Source organism: Neopelma chrysocephalum, unplaced genomic scaffold (genome assembly GCF_003984885.1).
Source record: "Neopelma chrysocephalum unplaced genomic scaffold, ASM398488v2 Primary Assembly neopelma1_44, whole genome shotgun sequence".
Classification (NCBI taxonomy): Eukaryota; Metazoa; Chordata; class Aves; order Passeriformes; family Pipridae; genus Neopelma; species Neopelma chrysocephalum.
In genome coordinates, this window is record NW_020897703.1 from 13,548,303 (window position 1) to 13,572,545 (window position 24,243).

General features: G+C 39.7%; 1 protein-coding gene across 9 annotated transcripts in view; it reads right to left on the reverse strand.

The window, feature by feature from the left end:
- MAP3K20 (mitogen-activated protein kinase kinase kinase 20) overlaps nt 1–24,243 on the reverse strand; it is a 100,759-nt gene that overhangs the window by 46,745 nt on the left and 29,771 nt on the right. For all 9 annotated transcript variants that reach the window (XR_003533510.1, XR_003533507.1, XR_003533509.1 and 6 more), the window contains exons 3-10: nt 22,629–22,716; nt 18,337–18,438; nt 17,494–17,559; nt 16,542–16,570; nt 16,291–16,428; nt 10,329–10,415; nt 6,716–6,790; nt 1,380–1,486 (exon numbers count right to left, since the gene is read on the reverse strand). Coding sequence is in view for 4 of the 9 variants with exons in the window: in XM_027678536.1 (XP_027534337.1) it covers nt 1,380–1,486; nt 6,716–6,790; nt 10,329–10,415; nt 16,291–16,428; nt 16,542–16,570; nt 17,494–17,559; nt 18,337–18,438; nt 22,629–22,716 (692 nt within the window). In the remaining 5 variants the exon portion in view is untranslated. The remainder of the gene's footprint in view (nt 1–1,379; nt 1,487–6,715; nt 6,791–10,328; nt 10,416–16,290; nt 16,429–16,541; nt 16,571–17,493; nt 17,560–18,336; nt 18,439–22,628; nt 22,717–24,243) is intronic.

The following is a 24,243-nucleotide window of genomic DNA, read 5'->3' on the forward strand; positions in this document are numbered from 1 at the left end:
GGGGCAGGGAGCGGGGCAGGGAGCGGGGCAAGGAGCGGGGCAGGGAGCGGGGCAAGGAGTGGGGCAAGGAGCGGGGCAGGGAGCGGGGCAGGGAGCGGGGCAAGGAGTGGGGCAAGGAGCGGGGCAGGGAGCGGGGCAGGGAGCGGGGCAAGGAGAGGGGCAAGGAGCGGGCCGGGCCGCGGGCGGGCGCAGCGCGGCGCTGCCGCCAGCAGAGGGCGCGGTGCCGCCGCCGGCCGTCCCGGGCCGCGGTGCCGCCGCCGGCGCTGCTGAGTCAGGGCAGGAGCGGCCCCGGCCCGGGCTATTTATACCCGGCCATGTGACCGGGGGCGTCCCATCGCCAGCTCAGTTTTTCCACTCGGCCCACTAAAACTCTGCGCCTTGCCTTTCCTTGGAAGGCAGGGGAGGAAACGCGGGATGCCGGGCTTGACACAAGCCCCATTTCCATGTGCTCTTCCCCATCCTCCACCCAGTCCCGGTTTCTTCGATGCCTGCAGGCTGGGAATCCTTCAGTATTTCTGCTCCCTGCTTGTTTGGCACAGGGCCAATGCTTCTTAATATAGACTGAGGCACGATCATCTGCAAAACTCTTCTGCCTGTGCAGATCTGCTTTCAATTTTCTTTCCCAAACAGAAGGCTGTACTCGGAAGCAGCAAGTTTTCTAACTCACAAATAAGCTTTGGGGAGAGGTTTCTGAAGTTTTGGCCCACACCAAAAAAGAGGCTGGAACTTTAACTGTAAAACTGTCATGTAATAAAATTTTCTCAAAGCTCATCTCCATTTATCATCACTTATGAATAACAATTACAATCAGCAATAGCTAAAATCATATGCTCAAGCAATGCTGGGGCACTATGCAAAATCAGGGCTGGCCTGATCATATGCTGGATGCATGGACACAGTCAATACAATGGAGAGAATGCATAATGGTAGAACACATACCAGTGAGGACAAATAGAGGCTTGACTTGAAAGGGGCTTTTTATGCCCTTTATCTTTTTTTGGTCTTAATATTAACATCGCCTATACACTTCCTACGAAAATTGCATCAGCCATATATATATCTGAGTTCTTTTGCCCTCGCACTATTGACTGGAAACTCATAATTGCTTTTAAGATGTGAATCACAAAACCATAAATATCATGATACCTAAACCAGTGTAATAATAAATAGAGGGTACAGCTAAGTGCATTGGCTCCTAATACAAGTTTCACAACATTCTGGGCATTCCTGAAAAACAACAAGGTAAGTTACATTCTAAAAATACCTCAAGCACACATATTTGCTGCCAATACATCATCGGAGACTGATGTCTTTCTGAAAAGAACGCTCATACCATTTCAAGGTAAAACCACATCATTTCATCCTGGGAGGAAACTTACCTCCACTCTGCCTTGTTATGCAGGAATGAGTTACACTGGTCTGGAAGGTTGCTGTCATTTGACATAGATTCCAGGATCGAAATGATCTGCTTGAAAGATGGCCTTTTCTGAAGACAAAGGAAAACCAAAACAAAACAGAACATTTGCATCTATATACAAGTACTAAAAATATGGGCAGGAATTTGTCAACTGAAAAACCACAAGCAACAGAAATTGCAATGCTCCTTTCTGAACACAGCAATCCTACAAGAGGACTGCAAGTTTGTAAAAGTTTTTTTTTTTTTGTTCTCCCATTAAAGAAAAGGTCAGTTTGGGAAGAGTCACATAGGCTAGTAGGACTCGAGCCTTAGCTTAGTCTTTCATGTCTACCAGTAAAACAGCATTAAACAACATTAGTAGCATCAATAATCACCTAGATTCTCAATTCCATAATTTTTCTCAAGCTAAGAAGGAAAATGCTGCCAAATATAGAAGGCTGGACCCATCAGCAACTGGTAATTAGAGAGATGGCCTTTTACAGGTACTACCACAAACTCTTCAGTGTGTGAACAAGCTATTTAGCTGGCCATCAAAAACGGTTTTCTGGCTGCAGTTTCCCTCTTGCAGAGGAGAGACTTTTCAGAAAAACCTCTCACTTTAGCTACCACAGAGCAGCCAGGGAAGAAGTGGAGATTGAGGCTAGGTAAGGATGCCTCACCTGGCAGCTAAGCTCATATCAGTGGTGTCTGTGCTCTTCTATCCTGGGCTCATTTACTGAACTTTCTGTTCAGGGCTCTCCATCCAGCACCCACTGTGCTCACTAATCACAAAGAGCAGTTAAAACTTTTCTGTATTTTCTACTTTCCCCTTAGTCCCAAGGGGAAGCTATGAAGTAGGATAATAACTGAAAACTGAAAAAGCAGAGTTAAATGTGTTTCTTGAAAGAGCGCTGACTCTGTTAGTCTGTTTGACAGACCCCAGACAAGGTTGAGACAAAAGGTTGAAACAAAATGTAGATACATAATAAGGGGATGATGCACATTCTTTCTCTATCGCGCCTTTAATTATACCGTTTCTGCTAAAATTACAGATGCCGCAATTAAAACGTGCATTTTAATTTGCGAGCACAAAACCAATTAGGAACAATGCTGAGGTGTCTCTCTCAGGAAGATCCAAGTGATTTCCGCATTATGAAAGAAAGACAATTTCTTTATTTTACATGTCAAACAGCATGAAAAAGTGTCAAATGCATAACAAAAAAAAAGACAAGCTCTCTTATACTGTAATGCTGCACTGTTTGGCTGTAACTGGAGGCTTTGTCTGTCATTTTTTGGTCCCTCTCCATGATTTCAGGCAATGGGCAGTTGAATGAGCTACACAATTTTTTTTTTTGCAACAGACACACTTGCCCCAGCCTCCCATGTGCGTTTTGGCCCCCAGCCCAGCATCCACGGAGCAGCAACCTGGGCACGCCTGGCAACAGGTGCCTGTTCACCAGCACTTGTTGACATGGAAATCCAGCGAGGTCACCCTGCCTTTACAGGCAGCTGGAGGAGGCAGCAGTTCTCCCCTCCACATGCATGATGCTGCTGGACTCAACACAGCTGAGTAGATCCTCTCAACACACCCTGGAAGAGCCCAAACTTCCCCAGTCAGGGAGTGTGCGGCACCGGGGGTACAGAGCACAAAATCCATCCCTGGCACCAACAAGGACGACAACTCCAGTGCAGTTTTGTGGCAGAAGAACCTTCCAACTGCCCTCACACCCTTATTATTGCTACAGCTGTGTCTCTTGTAACCACATAGTTACAAGACACAAACTGCTGAGGTGATTCAAGAGCCTCCCAAACTGAGAGGAAGCTGCCAGACAGGAGATCGTGGCTCCCCACCAATACACCAAGGTACTGCTACTGCTACGCCCTGTCCAACAGACTGGAAGGTGCATAATGTGCCTGAACTAAACTAATCCTGTTTTCAGGAAAAGACCGAGAGCAAACATCCCCATGCTGCATTACTCACAACATTTTACAGGACTATTTTACAAAACACTTTCATAAGTTTTGCTTGCTCCTTTTTTTTTTGGGAGTACCCTGGGAAGTATAAGACAGGGCTGACACTAAGTGAGCACAGTCAGCACTATCGTCAAGCCTGCCTGCACTAACTGGAGTGGAGATAATGACAGAGAACAGGGCTTTTACTAAGGGCGAGCAAAAGGACCAACCAAGTGATTTGGGAGAAGCAGCAACACACGTTTGGTGGGTCCTACACTACAGGCAAAGGAGCTGCTGAGCTGTGCAACTAGAGCTGGAACAATTGGAGAGTCACACAGTACTGTCAAAGCTTGTACATCTTTGGCTGTGCAATATCTGTGAACAGCCAGCAGCTACCCTGCCAGCTTTGTAGCTGTCAGATTTACAGGTACCAGCTTTCTGTGGAGACAAAGGTGACAGGAAGACAAGCCTACGCTGCCATGTGGGTTTTGCTGGTGGTTTCTTGCCCCTAGGAAAGGGTAATTTCAGATTTAATAAATGCACTCTAAGTACAGAGTGGTTAAAACTGGCAAGAAGTGATTTGTGAAATTGGGAGCCTGAGCTGAGAAACCTTGAAAAAAAAAGTCTTATTTTTGGTGGATAACTGCTTAGTACTTTCTAGAAAGTCCTTATAAGAGATTCTTAAAATATCCAGGCATGAGTCGCCTTTGAAAACTGTTTCCCTTTATATCTGTGATGCCTCATACTGAAACCTTTAAAATACATGCCCCTCTAGAAATAACTCCAGCTAATGTTTTCATTGTTTCCTTCCACTCAGTATTTCTTACTGAATAGGTCTGCATAAACCCAGGATATTTAATCCATATGACTTTCATTTCTTGCTTTCTCTCTGTTCCCAGGTTTCTGATTTCCATTAAAATACTCAGTAATTTATAAACATCTTTGATATGGAGATAAACTGAAGGAATAGATGAAATGAGAAGGAATCATTCACCTGTGTTTCAAAAGCAAGTAACCCCAGCAAACAAAGGCACCAGTAATGAGCAATCTTGTTTCTACAATCTAGTACCCAAGCAAAAGCAACTTGTTTGGTAGAAATTTTAACATGTGAGCTGTTTATTTCACCTAGCAGTTTAAACTGCATAAAGACTACCATTCCAAATATCATGTGGAGCAATGCACTACAGACATTTTCCTCCACATATGATGAAATTCGTAAGAATTCAAAGCAACATTAATAACTCTGTTCATTCTCATGAAGAAGTTATGGTGTGAGCCATATCTGACACTCCAGCTGCTTTGCAGCAGCTCTACAAGTGTACTCCTTAGCCCCACAGTAAATGCACATCCCTCTTTTCTCAGGGTTAAGCCACCAAAAGTTACCTTATGCTTTCTGTGGACTAAAAGTATGCACCTTAGCAACTGCCTTTGAGCAGCTGACATCCTCGAGCTCACCCTTGCTTGACCTTCAGTTCATGCATCAACGATCTGATTTTCTAAAGCTAATCCTGGCAAAAAGGGAATGTTACACAGAGCACTATTTCAGAGGAGCGTGCTCCATCTTTTGGCTCATGCAGGCCACACAGCCTTTTATCAAAGCATTTTGAGAGCTGTAAGTAGTGATCTTTTCCCAACACGTGACTGAATAAGTCAGTCACATGCCCAAATTGTAACCAGAGAGTACTCCATTTCAGTCATGTGAACAAAGTATTTATAATTGCCTAACAGAAGAAGAGCTGCATGAAAAAAACTAGCAAAGAGCAGACTGTCAAAAAAAACCCCTCTCACAGAGATTCACTCTTTGCACACAACAGAGATGCCTCTGGGAACAACATTCCCAGAAGCCCACACCCAGATGAATTACTTAGGCACAGAGAACTCAGCCTGATGTTAAGCATCCTTCTTTTACAACATGAAGATCCCTCCCTCTCCTTGAGAAACAGCAACACTCTTGGACACTTATGAATGTGGTTAAAGCAAGGCAGAGAGTGAGCTGATCTAGTATGTGCTACAATTACAGAAAAGAAGCTCCAGTAATTCTTATTCTGAGGCCTTTGGTAGCGATGCTGACGCTTGGGAGCAGTTATTAAAGCAGCTGTCATTGAAAGTGTTCTTCAGTAATTACTGACCTAGAATTTAAACAGCCTACTTGTAGATTCAAAAACTCAAAGCATTTTTTCCTCCCCTTCTGTGGGGAGGATACAGGGAGTTATTAAGAGAATGACAATTAAATGTCTGTTCATGTGGAAACCACATGTTGATGGATCTCAGTCTTCCAGATCTATTCTGTAGGAAAGCAACTTCTTGCTTAAAAAAGAGAGACCAAGAAGCGATGTTTCCTTTTTCATATTATTCTTCTATGACTGCTCTCTGGTGATAAAAAGTCCTAGTTTAGAGAACCTAAATGCTAGAATTTGTCTTAGAATTGATCTTGGTTTCTCTGAAGTAGTAGCTAGCTTTCTCCTGAGTTTAAAGAAACAAAGTTCTTGCTGGTGCCTTGACTTGAGAAAAAGAGCATAATTTCCTCTGCTTAACTATCCTTTCCTGTCTCAAATATTTTCATAGGCAAAGGAAATGGATGTTAATCCTTGGTAATAAAGCTGGTATGCCCACAGGCTCTTTCCAGCCAGTTTTATGTAAAAGAGGATGGTAGCAGAGTCCATTTAAAGAAGCTAACTCTCATAATCCACAAAAGCTTTTACTGTCTAAATACTCTATTTAATTCCTTCCTTGTAGCAGCAGATTAATAATAACAATGGTTTGGCTCTTTAACTTTTTATTCTGTTTTCATGGTTAAACAGTACTGCTATTATCATATTATTACAGTATAGTCATTATAAAGCTCATCATTCAAGTCCTAAGGGAACAGATTAGGAAAGATTTAATGTCAATTCAGAATGTGTTGCTGCTGTTGCTACTCATGTTTTACAGATTAATTTATTCTTTAATTATATTTGTGTTTTCAACACAAGGATGGCATTAAAACTGGACCTTGAAATAGGTATTTCATAACATGATGCTCAAATACATCCAAGAAAGATCAAATATTAACTATTGAAAGAAAATATAAACCCCGCCATTTTTCCACGTGCTCCAAAATGGCTATATTTTTGCCATCTTACCATATTTCCCGTCATTGTCTTTAGTAGTCAGGTAAGTTAGTAGCATAGTAAAAGTGAGAGGCAGACATTTAGGTATAAATATATAAACCCATTAAAAAAAAACAGCCCCAGCTATCTTTGTGAAGAAATGTGTTTTAGCATGCATCAATGGTGTCAGCTCAGACTTGTCCCCCACGGAAATACTAAATGCACTTTGCAAAACAAGGCTGGGGGGGGGGTAGAAATCAAACACACATTAAATTACCTTTGAATCAGCATCCCAACATTGCTGCATCAGTTCTGCAAAACTTCTGGGACAACTGCTTGGAATGGTTAATCTCTAATGGAAAGAGAATGTACCGGTTATTGGAAGCATTTCCCTTTAAGCTGCTACTGAGAGACTTCCTATAATAGCAATGCGATTAAAAGAATTAAAACACATTCTTTCTTTAAAACACAATATAAAAGATGAGGATTGACATATTAGAAAGAAAAATCAAAATTATTAACACTAGCAAGACGTACAATTAATTTTTAATAGACCTATAAGAAAGGAATGTAAGAAATGCACAAATGGAGTTCCTTAAGAAAGCTCAGGGAAGAACTAAAAACAAAATAAACAGCTTTTAATACTAAAACATAACAGTTTGTGGAGGTTGCTGCATGTTATTTTAAGATGCTTGTCAAGACAGGTATAATGTACAGCCTGCCTTAATTCCTTTCTCCCACACAGATGATCTAGCTGTACAATACTATAATCAGTTTTGACACACAAATGGATTAAATATAGATTACATTGAGTGAGTTAAAAAGAGTTAGGTGAAGCTCTACATGACACAAGAGATGTTTCATGAGCCTGTGGCCAGAAGGATTAATGAGAACATGCAGATCTCGGAAAGCACTCCCAGAGCACAGTGAACTCATAAATACTTCCTAATGACTGAAGACAAGGAGTTGCTGGTTATAGCCAGGACCACTGACTACAGAGAATTAGTTTGAAGCTTGTTTGGTTTCATTTGCTGAGAGTTTTAAACCATGAAAAGATTCACTCAGTCAGTCTTAGAGGATTTTACATTAAGAGTCTGCCTCCAGACTGGAAAGCCTAAAAGCAAATCCCTTCTCACACACACACACACACTCTCCAGTTGACTGCAAGTGCTTCCAACAATAGTACACTCAAAGATTCCTCTGCTCTCACTAACACAGTTTACTGACTTCAGACATTTCATATTAAATAAATAACAAAAAAATGTAGATTAAAAAAACAGTTCTTCAGTGAAAATGAGTCCAAAGGTTCCTTGTCCTCTAACAGGTGAGAACCAGGTATTATAGTCTTGTTCAGACCAACCTGCCAGGAAGACCCTTTGATCTGCCCTACTATTGCCATTTCAGAAGCAAAGCAGAGCAAGTTGTGCCGAACTCTACCATCGTATTGCTGCAGCATAACCTGAAAAGCCTTACAGCAGCCAAGGGTAAAGACTTAAAAAATTCTGTTCCAGAAGCATTTGAACACCATGAGAACTGGAAACATGAGATACAGATGCAGGGCACTGCAGAAGTCTGATTATTAAAATAATGTAATAACTTAAGATTATAACTTAATAATGTAATAACAAAGGTTTCTGTGTAAGAAATACACAGAAATTTGTAGAATGCATAAACAAGTTGTACTGGTGCTTGATCTCTGATTGAGTCATTAGCCTAAAAATACACTGGGTAGTCTTGCTGCAGTATTGTCTGTAACCCTCACTGTTCCAGACAGTGGACAATCAGTTGCAATCACCACTTCTCTCACTTGTACAGAATGTCACCTATATAATATGTAATATAGAGGTAGCAGGTTTCAAAAGTGTCATATTATGATAAAGATCATATTTCTCAGTGGCATTTATTATGAGATCATGCCTAGTATAATCTGAACTCTCATGCCTTTCTTTTCTGGCTTAAAAAAATTACACAGAAACTCTACCAGAATAAAAATAACAATGAAATTATACAGAGTCAAAAGAGATCCATACAGAATCATTAGAATCTACATCACTTGTTGGCCTCAGGATTTGCAAAGGGGATTTTTCACCTTATGCAATTACGCTTTGGCCTCAGTCCCACACTGATTTTAACAAGAGCCTTGCAGTACAAAAAATGGAGGACTGGCTCAACAGTGATTCAATCCTGTTGTGGACTGGAAGCATGCAATCCCATTGATATCAACAGATTGAACTGAGAGCAGTACCTGACCCTTACACTTGCTTTGGGACATAGGAAACTAAGAAGAAAAGCAGCACAAGCTGACTTTTACCAGGCTTATGCTGAACATGTTACTCAAGTCATGGCCGGAAAAAACAAAAACTGTGCAATGGCCCCTAAGCTCCCCCACAGCCCTCTAAAGAAGATGGTAGCAACAGGTTAGTGGTACCTGGCAGGCAAAGAGCTGGCTGTGAAAATGTCACCCCTTAGGTTTCTTCAGCCATGAGTAACATAGTCATGTCCACACTTTGTTCATACCGTATTTTACACAGTTCTTTGGCCTGGAAAACTATAGAGAAATGTGTGTTGTACTCTGTCATCTTTCAGCACATGACTACATCTCTTTAAACACTCCCAATGCTACTTTGTACCCCTGATGTAAACTGCGGGTAGTAGGCGCAAGAAACAAATACTGTTGATGGAAGGCTTTATGGTTACCCCTTCAAAATGACGTATGAGGCTTTTCCTAAACTACAAGAATGTCTTTGTGCCCCCTGCTCTGATAAATGCAGTAGAAGACCACATTCATAATCTTCACACTGTTAGTGTAGCATTTCCAACTAATCAGTATATCACAGTGTCACTCACTGGAATTAATCCAGTCCTCAAATAGAAATAAAAATAAAGGGGGAAAAAACACCAATAAAAAATATTAAACTAAGAGGAGGAAACCTAACTCCTCTGTTTAACTCTGAAGCATTTTGAGAAACAGTTTATGTAGAATAATAGAAACCTGTATTGTACAGCCACTGCCTTCCCATTGTAATGTTTCCCAAGCTTCCGCTGTGTCTAGATAGAGGAGGTTTCATCTTTGTGGAGGATTTCCATGCTTGTCTGTGTGTGGTACAGTCACAACTTTAAATGTTTTTTAAATGTAGTTACTGTCTTTGATATCAAGGGACTATGTGTTCAGATATACGCTCACATGTCCAACTAACTGAAAGCCTCAATTTGTGAGAAGAAGAAAAGCGAGGCTGGGGACACTGTACAAACGGTGTTTACACCACTGAAGTGCTTTTGAAATGGAAAGACTCTGCATGAGGAGGCTTGCAGCTATGCCACAGCCTTGCCGATACCAGTGAGGAGCTCATCTTCAATGTAGTGTTGAACGTAGGTGGCAAAACTGTAATTTCTCTCTTTTTTTTAAACTATTTTTTCTTCTTTTATTTTTGAAATTTTCATCTAAGCGGCAGTTTCTTGTACTATAGTGACTCCTGCTGGGAGAGTTAAGTTGAAGTAGCTGAAGGTCTCTTACAGATATATCAACTCCCGGCCAGTAAAAAGATGTCCTAAACGCAGGAGATGGAGTTAAACTGTTCCCCTACCTTGGACGCAATGGCTTCTTTCATCACTAAGAACAAACCCCTAGGTTTTACAATTGAGACTGAGAAACTAGTACAGTACTTGTACAATTTTTGATCTACAGCATCACGACGTGAAGCTGCAACAATTAGATGTAAAGGGTCCATTCATGAGGAATAACATCACTTTGACCCTTTGTGTTAGCTCCTACTGCTAATCTTTCCATACGCGTGAACTTACTTTCAATTTGAAGAAGATGAAAAAGTCTTTTGCAAAACCCCAATACTGTTTTCTGATCTATGTACCTGAATGTAGAAACGTAGTCTTACCTCGTTTTTTTCCACTACAAGCCAAGCTACTTGTAATCCTTCCAAGCCTTTAAAGGGGACCTCCCTTGTTAGCATCTCCCAGAGAACCTGGAAGGGAAAAAAAGAAAAGAATTTTTATTTCTGTACTTTGTATTTTAAATACATTATTAAACCTTGATACAGCACTATTCTGTATCCAATTACCAGGCAACCAGTTTCCATTTGCAGGAACTTGGACCAGTGTTTGTGTGCAAGATCTTCTCACTAAATTAAATTGAATGTTTCTGCTTTTTCCTCTACAGAAAAGCCAAGATGAAAAACTGGGTTGCTTTTTTACTTTCTTTGTACACTACAAAGTTCACATTTGGCAGTTGAGACTTGGGAAGACAATGAACTCTTCCTCTCCTTCTCAGCCCCAACTAGACATATCTTTGCTTTGCAGTAATTTTTCATTTAAAAATATTTCTATATGATTGCTACCAGTGAATATGATCCAAAAGGTATTTTGCTCCTATGATATGCCTATGAAAATATTAAATATAATTTTGCAATCAAAACTGTAATTGTTTATCTCTAAGTATGTGATCACGTTAAACTAAGCAATATATAGCATATATAAAATTACTCTGTTCTCCTTAAGATTTTATATAGGTGTTGTACTTAGATATAGAAAGATCTCCTAATTTTACATGCTCTTAGTGCTTTGGTAACAGTACCTGAGAATCTAAGCTACTCTGTAGAAAAGAGCCTGGCATCACCAAGAGGGCTTCAAGTCAATGAATCCAACTTGGTTTCCTGCCATTGGGACAACATATTGGAATTCAACCAAATTAACAGCACTTTTTACCTCCACTTGTATATATCCCTTTTTTTTTAAAGCTGAACCTTCATATACGTATCTTGTTACAAATATCTACAAATTTTTTCTTTTGCTCACATACCAAGCAGAACAACAACAAAAAAAAATATTTTATGCAGGATTTGCCTAAATGCATTAAGATCCTTATGCAACTCTCTGTATCCTCCCTGTTTGGGTTAGTACCCAGGTTTATTCCAGCTACATCATTTCAAATGGATTGTGGACAGCCATGAAGATAATCAGGAAAAAAAAAGCAACAATATTGGCAGATGGAGGTCAAGCAAAAAAAAAAGCATTGAAGCAGAGTTGGACCTTTAATCAAATGAACAGGGTACACTCCAACAACAGACCTATTTGAATAATTCTGCTTGAGTCAGAAGACTGATTAGTAAAGGTAAGGGTATCTTGGAAAAATAAGGACAGTTTTCCTGAGAATAAGAAATATATGGGGGAAGTTATCATACACGTATTCAACTATCCTGTTTGCCTCACTTCACTCCTTTTAGAAGAAAAATAAGGCACCTCAATTAGTAACTCCAATGATCACCTCTCGGCTGGTAGAGAAGGAAATTTAACTCTGAGAGGAGGAAAAAATTTAGCAGCCCCATGTACTTCAGATAAAAAAGTAGTGTACAAAGCAGTCAGTTTAAAACAAAAGCCCCTGGATCAAATCAAACATGTAGTTGAGCAGCCTTGTAGAACCACCTCATCTGTATGACTGTACCATGAAATCACAGAGGAAAAACTCAAGTTTGCACAAGATAGAGCAGTATCTAAATATATCTTCCAAGTAAAGAACATAATGAAATACATGTTTAAATGTCTTCAAGAGCCTTGAGCTGGAAAACTACTGCTGTGCTACCTTCCTTTCAGAAGACTAAATTGTAAGAGCTGTCTCATTTCATTCATGCATGTACATTTGTGCAGAACATTTTGCACTGAATTCCTTTATCATGACACCTTTAGTGTTTATTTCCACTGCCTGTACAGATCACTGCCTCCCTAAACCAAATGTTAGCTAAAAACACTTCAAGACTGCACACAGTTGAAGAGAAAAACAGCAATCTGACACAATACGAAGCAGTTTTCTTAATGCTTTCATTTTACTAATAAATGAAAGTAAAAGATCCAAAAGTAGGATGTTAGAAATCCTTGTATTTACTTACACAGATTTAGAAAACATTGTAACAACGATGCAATTTTAATATTCAGGCCCATGGTATAGATAAAGCATTTCCTTCCATCAGTGACATGTCTCTATGTTTAGTTTTATAGGAGTTTCAATCCCATCTCTTGGACTAGCTACCCTGAATCATCAGCTAATGTGAATGATTGCATCACCAGTCTTTTAAAAAGCAGTAAATGGGTACCTTCTCTATTCCCATTTGCCTCTTCCTCTCCCCAGGGTCACTGAGCAGCAGACAAGGACCTTACCCTGACTTACCCCAGCCTCTTTATTGAGAGGTATGCTCTGTTCATTTTCAGAACTGGCTCCCCAGCTCACTTCACATGGAAATCAATTTATCTTCCATTTCTGGTGTAAAATCTGAGACTGACATGGTTCATGTCCCCTCCCCTGATGGTGAGAATCACCTGCTTTCCCAATCACATCACCTCTCTGTGATGATGGACAGCAGGTGCTCACAGAAAAAACCAGCCAAGCTAGAAACAATGATGAAAAACAAAGGAAGGTCATTTAATGTAGGGGTTTGTAACCTGTGGCCTCTGAAGACATTGGGCTCATCTTTGCATACAGAGGAACATGAAGCTGAGAATAAGAATTACGTGTTCTTCAGAAAAAGCTCATACACTTACTTCTGTCAGCTCAGCTGTGCATTTCAGTTCTTATCCTCTCAACTATGTGACAACAACCCAAAGGGAAAAAAACAATCCCACAATACCCCCACCCCATCCTCACGCCAGTGCAAAGCCAACAAAGATTCAAAGTGCCATTTGGGTAGGGGAACATTCAAAGGAGTAATTTGAGGAAAAGGAAACACTCTGAACATCTTCGCTGAAAAAATAAGTGTTTTCTCCTGGTAGGAAACGGTTCACAGACGATGGTCAGGAGCCACAGTGAGCGGAAGTACAGCATGAGCATTAGCATTGCACTCATAGAGGTGCTGCCCTTAGGCATGAAAATTAGGTCACTCTTCTCTGCATTGATCCAACTGCAGTTAAAGATCACATAATTCTTTTCAAAGAGAGTAAGGGATAACCCCTGGAGCTGGCCAACATTCCCTCTATAAATAACGTATGTTCTCATAGCTACAGCAATGTTTGAACAGCTGCTACATTTAATGGCAGTCTCTATGCCACCAATAGCCAATTAATGGTTTTACTTAGTTGTTCTTGTAAGTGATAAAATAATTCAGCTACATCGTATAAGCTTTCTATGATTAAACACATTTACACTGATACACAGACACACACTGTGGTGCACTACAAACAGTTCTGCCAGAATAACATATTCTGAGCATATGTCTTCATGATTTCAAAACAGCTTTTTGAGTGACACTGTCATTCCACATACACTTTCCTATCTGGCAGAGATGCAAAGAATAATTTTTGAGCAACACACAATGGCATATGAGTCAATTTCAGGGTTGATAATTTTTAACACTTGGTATCTGTTGTTTAGAGTACGGATTTGGAAATGGATCAGAAAAGAGAATCTCAGCATAGCTGAAGGAAAGTGCAAGATCTGTCTTTGTGTTGTAATAAATCTCATGGAACATTCAGCTTTAGCATTTCATGGCAGTATTATAAATTATTTACTATAAATCCCAAAAAGAATACGTGGACCTGTTTAACCATCCATGAAGAGCAGCACAAGCTCTATAAACATGTATACAATTGTTCACAAAGAGGAAAATTCATTTCAGTTGAGAAGCAACTCAGACCTATAAGGTTGCAGAAAGACTTCGACACTTCACAGAAAAAAGCTCTCGCACACCTTAAGCAGAATATTTAAAATCACAGACTGGTTTGTAGAAAGAACAGAGTGTCAGACAGAAAAATAGCAGAAAAGAAATTAAAGAAAACCATGGGGAAGATGACAAATATTGCAAGTGGAATATCTATTCCTAGCATCTTACTAGTTTACATTTGAAAGGATTCTGTTCTTTGTTAAGAGGACTTTAACTGAAGAAAAGCAGATTTGTCTCTCTAGCACAAAAGCTGCTGGCAAGTGTTACATTTAGAAAAGGGATTCTTTAAATTTTGTTTTTATAGATGATAAGGATTTGAAGAGACAAAAATACCTTTTCTCAGATTTTTTTGTTTTCAGTCCCCTAGCTAATTCTCTGCTAGTCGTAACACTTACAAGGAGATTCCAACCTTCAATGTTATATTCAAGCCATCTCTTGCTGGTATAACCCCACTAGGTCAGTAATTTCAGCAACAGAGAACTCTGGCCACTGCCTTTCTTCATTTCTACCCCTGTATCTCCTCTAAAAATTATGATGTTTCAAGACTAGACTTACAAAAAGATTGACTCCTAAGTGTTTATGTATTCATAAGCTTCTATCCCCCGTAGAATGCATTAGCTCAAAAAAAAATATTAAAAAATGTGGGTCAAATATTATTAAACACTCTAAAGTAGCACCACACACCCATAACAACGTTAAAATATTCTGGTAACACTGAACTCATTTCATAAGGAGGGTAGTTGAGTTTTACCTCCAAGCACAGAACTGTCAAAGGAACCTTACTTTCTGGATGAGGAAAAGCAAACTATGCACGACATACTGTTCCCAAAGCACTGTTAATACTTCACATGATAAGATACTAAATAATTTCTTACCTTCTCCCACATAGAGAACATTACTTATAGTCAATTCAAACTAGGATGACTAGAGGAGCAGTTTGAGCTATAAGACTATGTTTGGAATTTTTCCTCTAACGTTTTTGTTCTGTTTTGAAACTGGAATGTTTTCCTTCAGTGGACAATATGTGATTGCTTCCAGTAACAGTTTACATTAACATTTACATTTGTTAGCTTATGTTCTCTCACTGTTTGTGACCTAGTTCAGTTAAGCAAGCGAGGATTTTGAATCTGAAAATATAGTCTTTTTCTCCCTCCTTGCAAAACTTCAACCTTTAATTGTTAAGTGATGCCATATCATCTCTCATATTTTTTTTTCTCACTATAAACAACTGTTTGGCAATAAGTTTAAGTCATCCTCCATTGGAACATCAGCTTAGATATGTTAGCCATTAGGTGCAAGCCTAAAAACACAGTGCCTCCCTCACATCTATCTACTTCCATCCCTCAAAAAGAGGCAATACTTGAGGAGTATTGAAGAATTCCTCATTCTGCCACCCACTGTTGAATCCAAACACAAATATGATTAATACACAGATATGCATGGAAACTAGAGTCCCACTTCCTTTCTTTTACCCCTCGAAGTACTCTTCACTGTCCTCTGTCAGAGAAAGGCTATGGCCACGTATTTTATCTGATCACTAAGGCTAATTATAGGCTATTTTGTATTGCACAGCAAAACCAAATTAGAGCTTAACTATGGACAGAGTGAAGTAATTCACGTTATTGAATCTGAAAATCTGACATTGTGGTGAACTACAACTGATTGCTCACCCTTCAGAAAACCCGCAAAGTAATGCTGGGCTTTTCTATATTTTCAGATGGGTAGAGTCTCTATTCTCACAGGTAATGATAGCAGGGTCTTTTAAACAATTAAGAATAGAGCAGGGTCTTACTTTTTATTGTACATCAGTGATACTCCATTTTAGGGAAAGTAGAATGCTAATCATTTCATCCTGTTATACCCCTATTACAAGACAACCTTCAGTTCTACAAAAAAACACAAGCAGACATTCATGACTCAGGTTGTTCAGTGGCTCCTGAAAGCCTTCGAACATATGCTGAACAACTGCGGTTGCCCTACACTGGCATGCTGCTAATCTAACCAGATCTTACTAAACATGCAAGACACTGTTCTTCCTATCATTTTCAAGCATGTAATTGCAAATTATGGGTCAGTCTTGAAAGAAAGTGTGGGGTTTTTTGTTGTTCTTATTTAGAATTGCTGTTCTTCCATCATGTGAATTCTGTCACGCTGGAGAACTGCTACTACTCATAGTAAAATGAGGGGCACTCACCACTCCGTACGAGTATGTGTCACATGTTTCAGACACTGGAAGACTTTGAATAACTTCTGGGGCCATCCATGGAAAAGTGCCCACTAATGACATGTGTGTTGTATGGGAGTGGAACCTTGAAGCACCAAAATCACAGATCTGGCAAGAATAAATAAAAAATTAAACAGGTAATAGAGTATCAACCTCATTCATTAGACATCAAAACATTGACTCAAGCAGCATCTCTCTACAAATAATTAAAGAGTTCATACCTTTAACACACCATCAGCAGCTATAACAACTGAAAATGAAAAAACAAAAGGTTAGAAGAATGCTAAAAATAAACACAATATGTTTTCACAGCAAAATACTTTGTTTTTTAACAAGACAAATGATCTTATGATGAGCCAGCACTTGAATGTGCACACGTGCACAACTGTCCTGGTTTCTTTCAGAAGCTTTAGAGAACACTGAATCCCTGCAAGCCCTCGAACAAATGCAAATCCTTGCAGGCCTTACTGATTTCAAAGATAGCAACAGAGACAAACTTTGCTCTCCTCAGTGTAGTTAGGCTTAACAAGAAGTTCTCTGGAAGACTCATTAATAAAAGGAGAAAACTGAGGTGAGACCTAGACTTTTCTGGACTATTATCTCCCTGTGTGCATTATTAAACTTTGTGTCCCTCCTATCCCACAACTGGTAGCGGAAGTTTCATTTTAAAGTCAATGTTCTGCAAATTTCATAAACAGCCATCAACTGCTAAGTACAGACTGCACATTGAATATGTATTACTCAAAAGCATGAATATCTGTAAATCCTGAAAATAGGCCACAGTAAAGACAAGATTTTCCAATAAGAAATAATAGGCCTTATCCAGCCTATTGTGTCTGGTGTCTGCCAGCCTTTCCTGGTACTCAACCTTGCCAAACAGAAAAAGGAAGTGAGAAGTGCCTGGGCAGTGTCTGAAAGCTGATCGGATGGGTACAATCATGGCCAGCAAGACACAACTTGAACGAGCCGTCCATAGCGCTCCAAGTGATGTCAGGGTCTATAATGAAGTTCAGGATGAGGAGGACAGAACGAGCTCCTCTGTGCCTCAACAAGTGTGGCTTGATAACAGCCAAGGTGTTAGTTGTGCTTGTTCCCAAAGCTCAGGCACAGATTTAAATGCTACATTAACAGGTAACAGTAAATGCAGAGCGTTTCACTGTTTTGCTACTTTACCATTCCTGGACTTCAGGTCCCGGTGGATAACTTTCACTGGAGCTTCCATGTGTAAATAGTGCATTCCTACACAAAACAAGGGAACAATCTAGTTAGACAGGCTGAGCGGGGCCATCATGAATCTGCTGTCATGTTTCCTGGTTCCCACTAATTGTACTCATTACAAGCTGGCATACCTGTATGCCATACTGACATGCTGAAGAAGAAGTAAAGCTTCCCATAATCTACTTTGAGTAAAAAGCATTAAGCAAAGCTCATACATCTATCAGAGCATCTATATGGATATGCTAATGGTTTTTAATGTCATATATAGTTATTTTCTCTAAGGTGGTGTCTACACAAGGAAGCCCGATATGAATTTACCATTTGTTCATTAGTTTACACTAATTCTTGTGTGGTTGGTCATAGAGAACACAAAGGATGAAGCAGCTTATTCTACGTTATTATGTGAAGAATTTCAGTATGGTTGCTGAGAAAAAAACCTTAGCTTCCTTAAATGCCCCAATTCAAATCAAATGTAAGGGTAATTATGCACTTTACCTCATAATTACTCTACATCAGCAAAATTATCCTCTTGGGACTTAGGGGCACACCAGAAGTAAAACTGGCTCATAGAAGCCATTTTCACTTCAGAGTATTTTGGATTCATAATAAACAAGGAACATACTAAAAAGCACAGTGAATGGGTTTTGCTTTTTTTATGTATGTATGTTTGGTTGGTTGGTTTTGTTACAATTTGAATAAAAAAGACTATGAAGGCTTTCCCCACTTCCTAAGGAAAGCATCTCCAGGTGTACACTTTGCTGGCTGTGTAGGATAGTATATACCACTCATCTTACTTACCTTTAGCTATGTCAGTTGCCCAGGTCATGATATGATCCATATCCATCTCTTCACTTTTGTTACTATTAATGTAATCAAACAGTGAGCCAGCAGAAGCATACTCTGTTAAAAAACAGCAACAAACAAGACATTTTAAAACATAGCACCTAACTTGAAAGATGTAATAAACTCTGGCAGTTCCAGAAAGAAGTCAATCTCTGGCTGAATGACAAAGAATTTGGGTTCAGCAGCTAATACTATTAGTAATGTAGTATAAGAGTGGTAGTTTGTTCTGATTACCCCAACACAGACATAATCTACTACTAAGGAAAAAATCCCAAACAACAAAGTGTAATCATATATAACAACAGACATTAAATTGAAAAGGCATTAGAAAGGTCTGGCATCAAGAAAGATCAGGCAAAGCAGTTCAAATTCCAGAGTAAAAGGCTCTGGATGTTCCTTGTTCAAGGAAAGCAAACCTTTTTCTTAATTTCTCTTAACTACACCAACAGAATGCCACAGTAGGATTCTGTGGGTACCAACAAGGGTTTTTGGGGTCTACTGGTGTTTGGAAGTGTGGCAGATGGAATCCGGTCTGACTACCAGAGCTGTATGGCTTAAAGCAAGAATAACATGCTAGTTTCATCTACACACATTTAGGTGTGAAACTGGAGACGACTGAAACCTGCACAGCGCCACTTTTATATAACCTAAAATTCTTACTTTTTTACACAGTGAATTTGCCACTCTTGATCAGAAGAGCATTTAACATATGAGGTTGGTGGTATCAGATCCATCTTACTGTTTCCAAAACCAAGGATACTCCCCACTGGTAAGCAGTACTGTGTGTAAGTGATGCCCCATAACAAAGGATTTTCTTTTTTTTGAAGTAAAGCTATATGTTAAATATATAACGTTCTGTTAGGAAGGAAGGGTCTCCAAGGAGAAAGGGAAATTAAAATTTTCTTTTCCTATTTCCCCATGGAGGAACAGAGTAGCAAATCAAATAATTTGTTCATGAAAAACAGAAGGATGAAACTAGAAGCCTAACCCCGAGATATGCAGAACAGATTTCCTTGTGCTGCAGGTCATGTACAGCAGTCTAAAGGCTGTAGCTCTTCTGCTTAGTATTTATTTAATAAGTTTTATACTTATTTAGAATTCATTCACGTTTCACCAAAAAAGGAAGTTTATGAGATGAAGCAGTTGATACATTTTCTTTTATCTGTTTGCCATGACAGAGCAGGCACATGCCACCACATGTAGCCCAAGTAGCACAGAGATCAGTGGGATGCAAGGAGCAACTTAAGCCTTTTAGCCCCCTCTTTCAAGACTATTCATTGTGCTTCTCAGGCAGAACTTAGAAGCTACTCATGAGACTCAGGGAATCTTCACATCATTTCAAAGCAGCCACAAAATCATTGCCACTAAGACGATATTGAATGCATCTGAATTTTGTTAATAATAATAATAATAAATGATTGAAACATGATAGGCTAAATGCATTAAAAAAATTTATATTGTTCCTTATCAAGGAAATCAAAACCACTGGGAGATTGTTGCATGGGGAAGGAAGACAAGGAAGGAAACAAGACTGAATCTGAGCCTAGAACATGGTAGGCTAGATGAGAAGATTCCAGTGCTAAATGAAAGAGGGAGAAAATAGCAAGTCCCTTGAAAGTAAACATTCAAGTGGCAAGCAGAACCTCCCACTGAAAGGACAGACGTGTTGCTTCTGATGTCACCGACAGAAGAGTAAGCTGCTGACCCGCACATTTCCACAATTAAAACAGAAGCTTTTTTTACCCACGATGTCATCATCCGTCTTATAAATGGATTCTTCAGGAATAGGTTGGCTGCATGCTTTGCATGCCTTTACAATGCATAATTTGATCCACCAGGGTCAGGGACAACTCAGCTCCCCAGGCCCTTTGCCACTCTGTGAACAGAGGCAACCAAGCTTTTATCAACAAAGCTCCACTGTTGGTATTTGTTCTATGTATTTATTGTGCCTCAAGTTTTTACTAGGAGCTTATGGGTTTGGATATCATACTGCAAGGACAATGTTCTGTCAATAATGGAAAAGAAATATTTGCTTTAGAAGGAAACAGTCTGAGTGCCTGACTGGACCCACCCTGTGATGGGCTGTGGGATACACCATATGGTTCTGTGCAATGGGGGCACAAGCTCTGAGAACCTTCTGGGAGGAGAGAGCTGTGGTCAAAAGCCACACCTGAAAACTAGACATTGAGACTGCTGCTGACAGACAGCCAGTGACATCTAGAATGATGTGATCCATGTTAGCAGCTCACCAGGCGGGATGATCTGCTGTAGCGCTGACATAATCCCTGCAGGAAAACATGTTTTAAATGCAGATGTAGCCTTTCTCAGAGAACTCCTTGACAATAAGATGTTACATGCAGCTAATACTCAGTACATGCCAATGCTTGGCTGAATGCTCTCATCTCCATCACTGAAGAAATTTTAGTTTCTCTGCATTTCTTTTTGTCTGGGATTTTCCCTCACAAGAAATGGATCTCTGACTAAACACAGGATTAAGTCTGCAACACTGATGGCCATCCGGAAGATCATGAAGTAAAAACCCTGCTAAAATATATTTCAAGTACAATTAACATTTCTTTTCTCAATAGCCATTCTGTCATTTGAAAATGGTGTGGGGAAATGGAGCCTTGCTTCCCTTCCAACCCACAGGACTCTGGTCTCAGTAGAAGTTGCAGGGAGAATCAACACAGTTTGGTAAAAAAAAAAGCTTTTTTCTTTAGCCACAGCGTAATCAGAGCTCCCCAAGGAACAAAGTGGTTGAACTACACACTATAGTCTCTTTCTCACAGGTGGTTGGAGCCCCTGTTCTCAATAACATGAATTACTTTAGCTGCTGTCTGTTTGTCTCTCCTGTGACTGGTAAGCAGGTCAAATGTCTCCAAACACTGACCATTTGCAAGATCAGACTGAGGCCTTCTGATCCAGACATCATCCCAGGTCATTGATTACAACTCTCCTTTGTTACTCTGCTTGCTGGTTTACACTTATTACAGTTATATTAAGAAGGATAGTAAAATTTCATTACTTGATTTATTAGTTTTGTATTAATTTTATTGGTTCCAGAAAGAATTCAAGTTCCTGTCTACATGCCATCACCAGTGCATTCTCTGAGCAGTGTAGACTGTGGTCACTCCCTGCACCTCTGGAGTGCTGGCTGCCACACCAGACCTCCACTAGGCTTATACTCCTCTGGTGAGCAAAGCTTCCCATGCTCTGAACAGTGCTGCCTCTCTGATGCGCTCCCACCAGAGCAGTTATCACCAGTTATCGCTGCTGTGATAACCAGATGTCTAAGAGGCAGGTAGAAATAACTGAATTTTCACAAGTTCTGACCACCATCTGAGAACCAATAAAAACCTGAACAGCAGTGATTCAAACTGGTATTAAGACTGTACCACACACAAAGACTACTCTTTGCATCAAACTTTGAAGTGTTTGAAGTGACGTGACAAAACATGCCTCCTAATTCACACTTTGATGGGTTTTACCTCTCTGAACATTTATTTCAGCAGATGGGAGATTGCTTTGCTTTGGGTTTACTTTCTACAACTATCTTACATAGTTTTTCCCATACAGGAAAGGGAGAAAATTTTCTGTCTGGACCAATTCCCAGGTAAGGGCAGGAAGCTTAAAGTGGTGATAGAAAAAAGAAAACACCAACAAAAAAACCCAACAAAACCACAAAAACCAATCTCCGCATAATTCTAGGAATGTCAGAATGAATAAAACCTAGTTTCCAATGAATAAAGGGAGTTGTCTTATGATGTCTTATAAACTCTTGACTTTATTTCAAGCTCTTCCCAGGGCTGGGAACTTCCCACTCTAAATTCTCCTATTTTCAATACAGGCAGAATTCATGGTGTAGCTTTGCTCTGAGCAGACTTTCAGCCTTCCCTTTTCACAGAACCTTTCATGTCATGAAAACCTCTACTTCTGCAATATGGCAGTTGAAATGGAAAAGTAATTCTCAGAAAAGGGTAACAGAACACAGTGAAAGCTACTGATTAAATGAGTGCTGAGTTTGTGCAGTACCCTAGGCTCCACCTGCCTCCACACTGCCTCCAGCCATGCTCCAGCCTGGTTCCCACCTCCAGCACTCCCATTTACATTGAGGCAGATGGTGCCAAGCACTCTAACATTCAAACAAGGCCAGAACAAATAGCAAAACACTGAAACAGGGTAAAGCAAATACCTTGTAACATTGGAGTTTTGCAGAATCAAGAAAAGGGTCAGACAAAAATCCTTACCTGTAACTATGCCATAATTTGGAGGTTCAATGACAGCTCCGTAGAACTGAATGATGTTTTTGTGACTGAGCACACTGAGTATTTCTGCCTGTTGAAAACAAACAAACAAGTTAGACAACTAAAATGGGACATTTACTATGATAGTTTATTTTATACCCCAGTGGGTATACACATATATATAACATATATATAAACACACACGTATCTAGGAAAGACTGTCCACAAACACTTGGCATTTGAAAACCTTATGAGAGAGTTTGGCAGATGAATGCTTTGTATGTTTGGGGGGAAAATAATAAATTTCAGACTATTCTTTCATGGCCAAGGCACAGATGTAGAAGTTAAGTCTTTGGAAAAACTGAAGGCCCTGGAAAACTTTGTTCAAAGAAAGATCTGGGATTTTTGGCAGAGCTGCAGCAGTCCTATCCAGAACTTGTGTTTATGCAAAAAGTACTATGGGTTCAGCGAGTCCAACACTTCAGGCTGTTAGAGCATACCATGCACACACAGTTCCATCCAACATTTACTGGAAATGCGGAATTTCCAGGCATGCGCCGTGGAGTCTGACTGGATACACACAGCAAGCACGCTTGAGATTGCCAAATAGCCAGCAGTGCAGCTGAAACTGCTCCTCAGAGCAGACTACAGATGTTTGGCAATTCTGGATAAACTTACAAAACCCTTGAAATTCCACTTGAACAATGCTGCTAGGTTTGAGAAAGAGACTGCAAGACAATGAGACTATATCCACAGAAATTAAGACATATACTCCCTGTAGTTTCTGAGAGTAAAGGTCAGGTAACTCCTTCAAGATCTCTTACCAGTTTCACCTTTGTAGTTTATTAAAATAAATACTCAAGATTTTAGACAGATGTTTTTACACAAATATACATATTATACAAATACAGATACATAATATTATATATTTTTCTCCACTGTAATGCATTACTTTAAGAGTTTGAGATTATGTTAACTCTACACCAGGCAACAGCATCTAACAAGATCACAACTCCTCAGAACTTACCAAATGTATCTGATCTGACAGATCCCTTAGCAGATCCCTTGACTGCCAGTGGGAATGTTGCTGTTTACCAGTAGGAGTCTTCATACAAATTCTTAGATAACTGCCAATTAAATTATTTGTAGCTTTGCAGATTCACTGAAAACAGGAAGGCTATAGCAGTTTTGCAAAAAGTCATGGTACATCAGCTAGTGCTATTGTAAAAAATGTAGAGCTAAAGTAAACCAGTATTTTTTTTGGCAGTACCATGATACATGTGCCTAACTGTACGATTACAGATAAAGGCACCACATTACTCATTTTTTTGCTGTTGTTGTTGCTTAAAGCCTTTTCTGAGTAACTTCAACACAGTTTCAAAGTAAGACCTTTATCTTTAGCTAATGCCTAGACATTTACATATATTCAATGAAACCTTTAACTATAGCTTTGAACTTGGGTTATACTTAACTCCATGCTGCTTAGCCTCCTCGGCAAGAAAAACAGTGTTACCATCAAGTGAGTAATCTTTTTTCACAATATCAGAAAGTTAACTTATTAAATGTATGCTGTTCTCAGTAAATCATACTGCAGATTGACTCACCTACAAGTCTACAA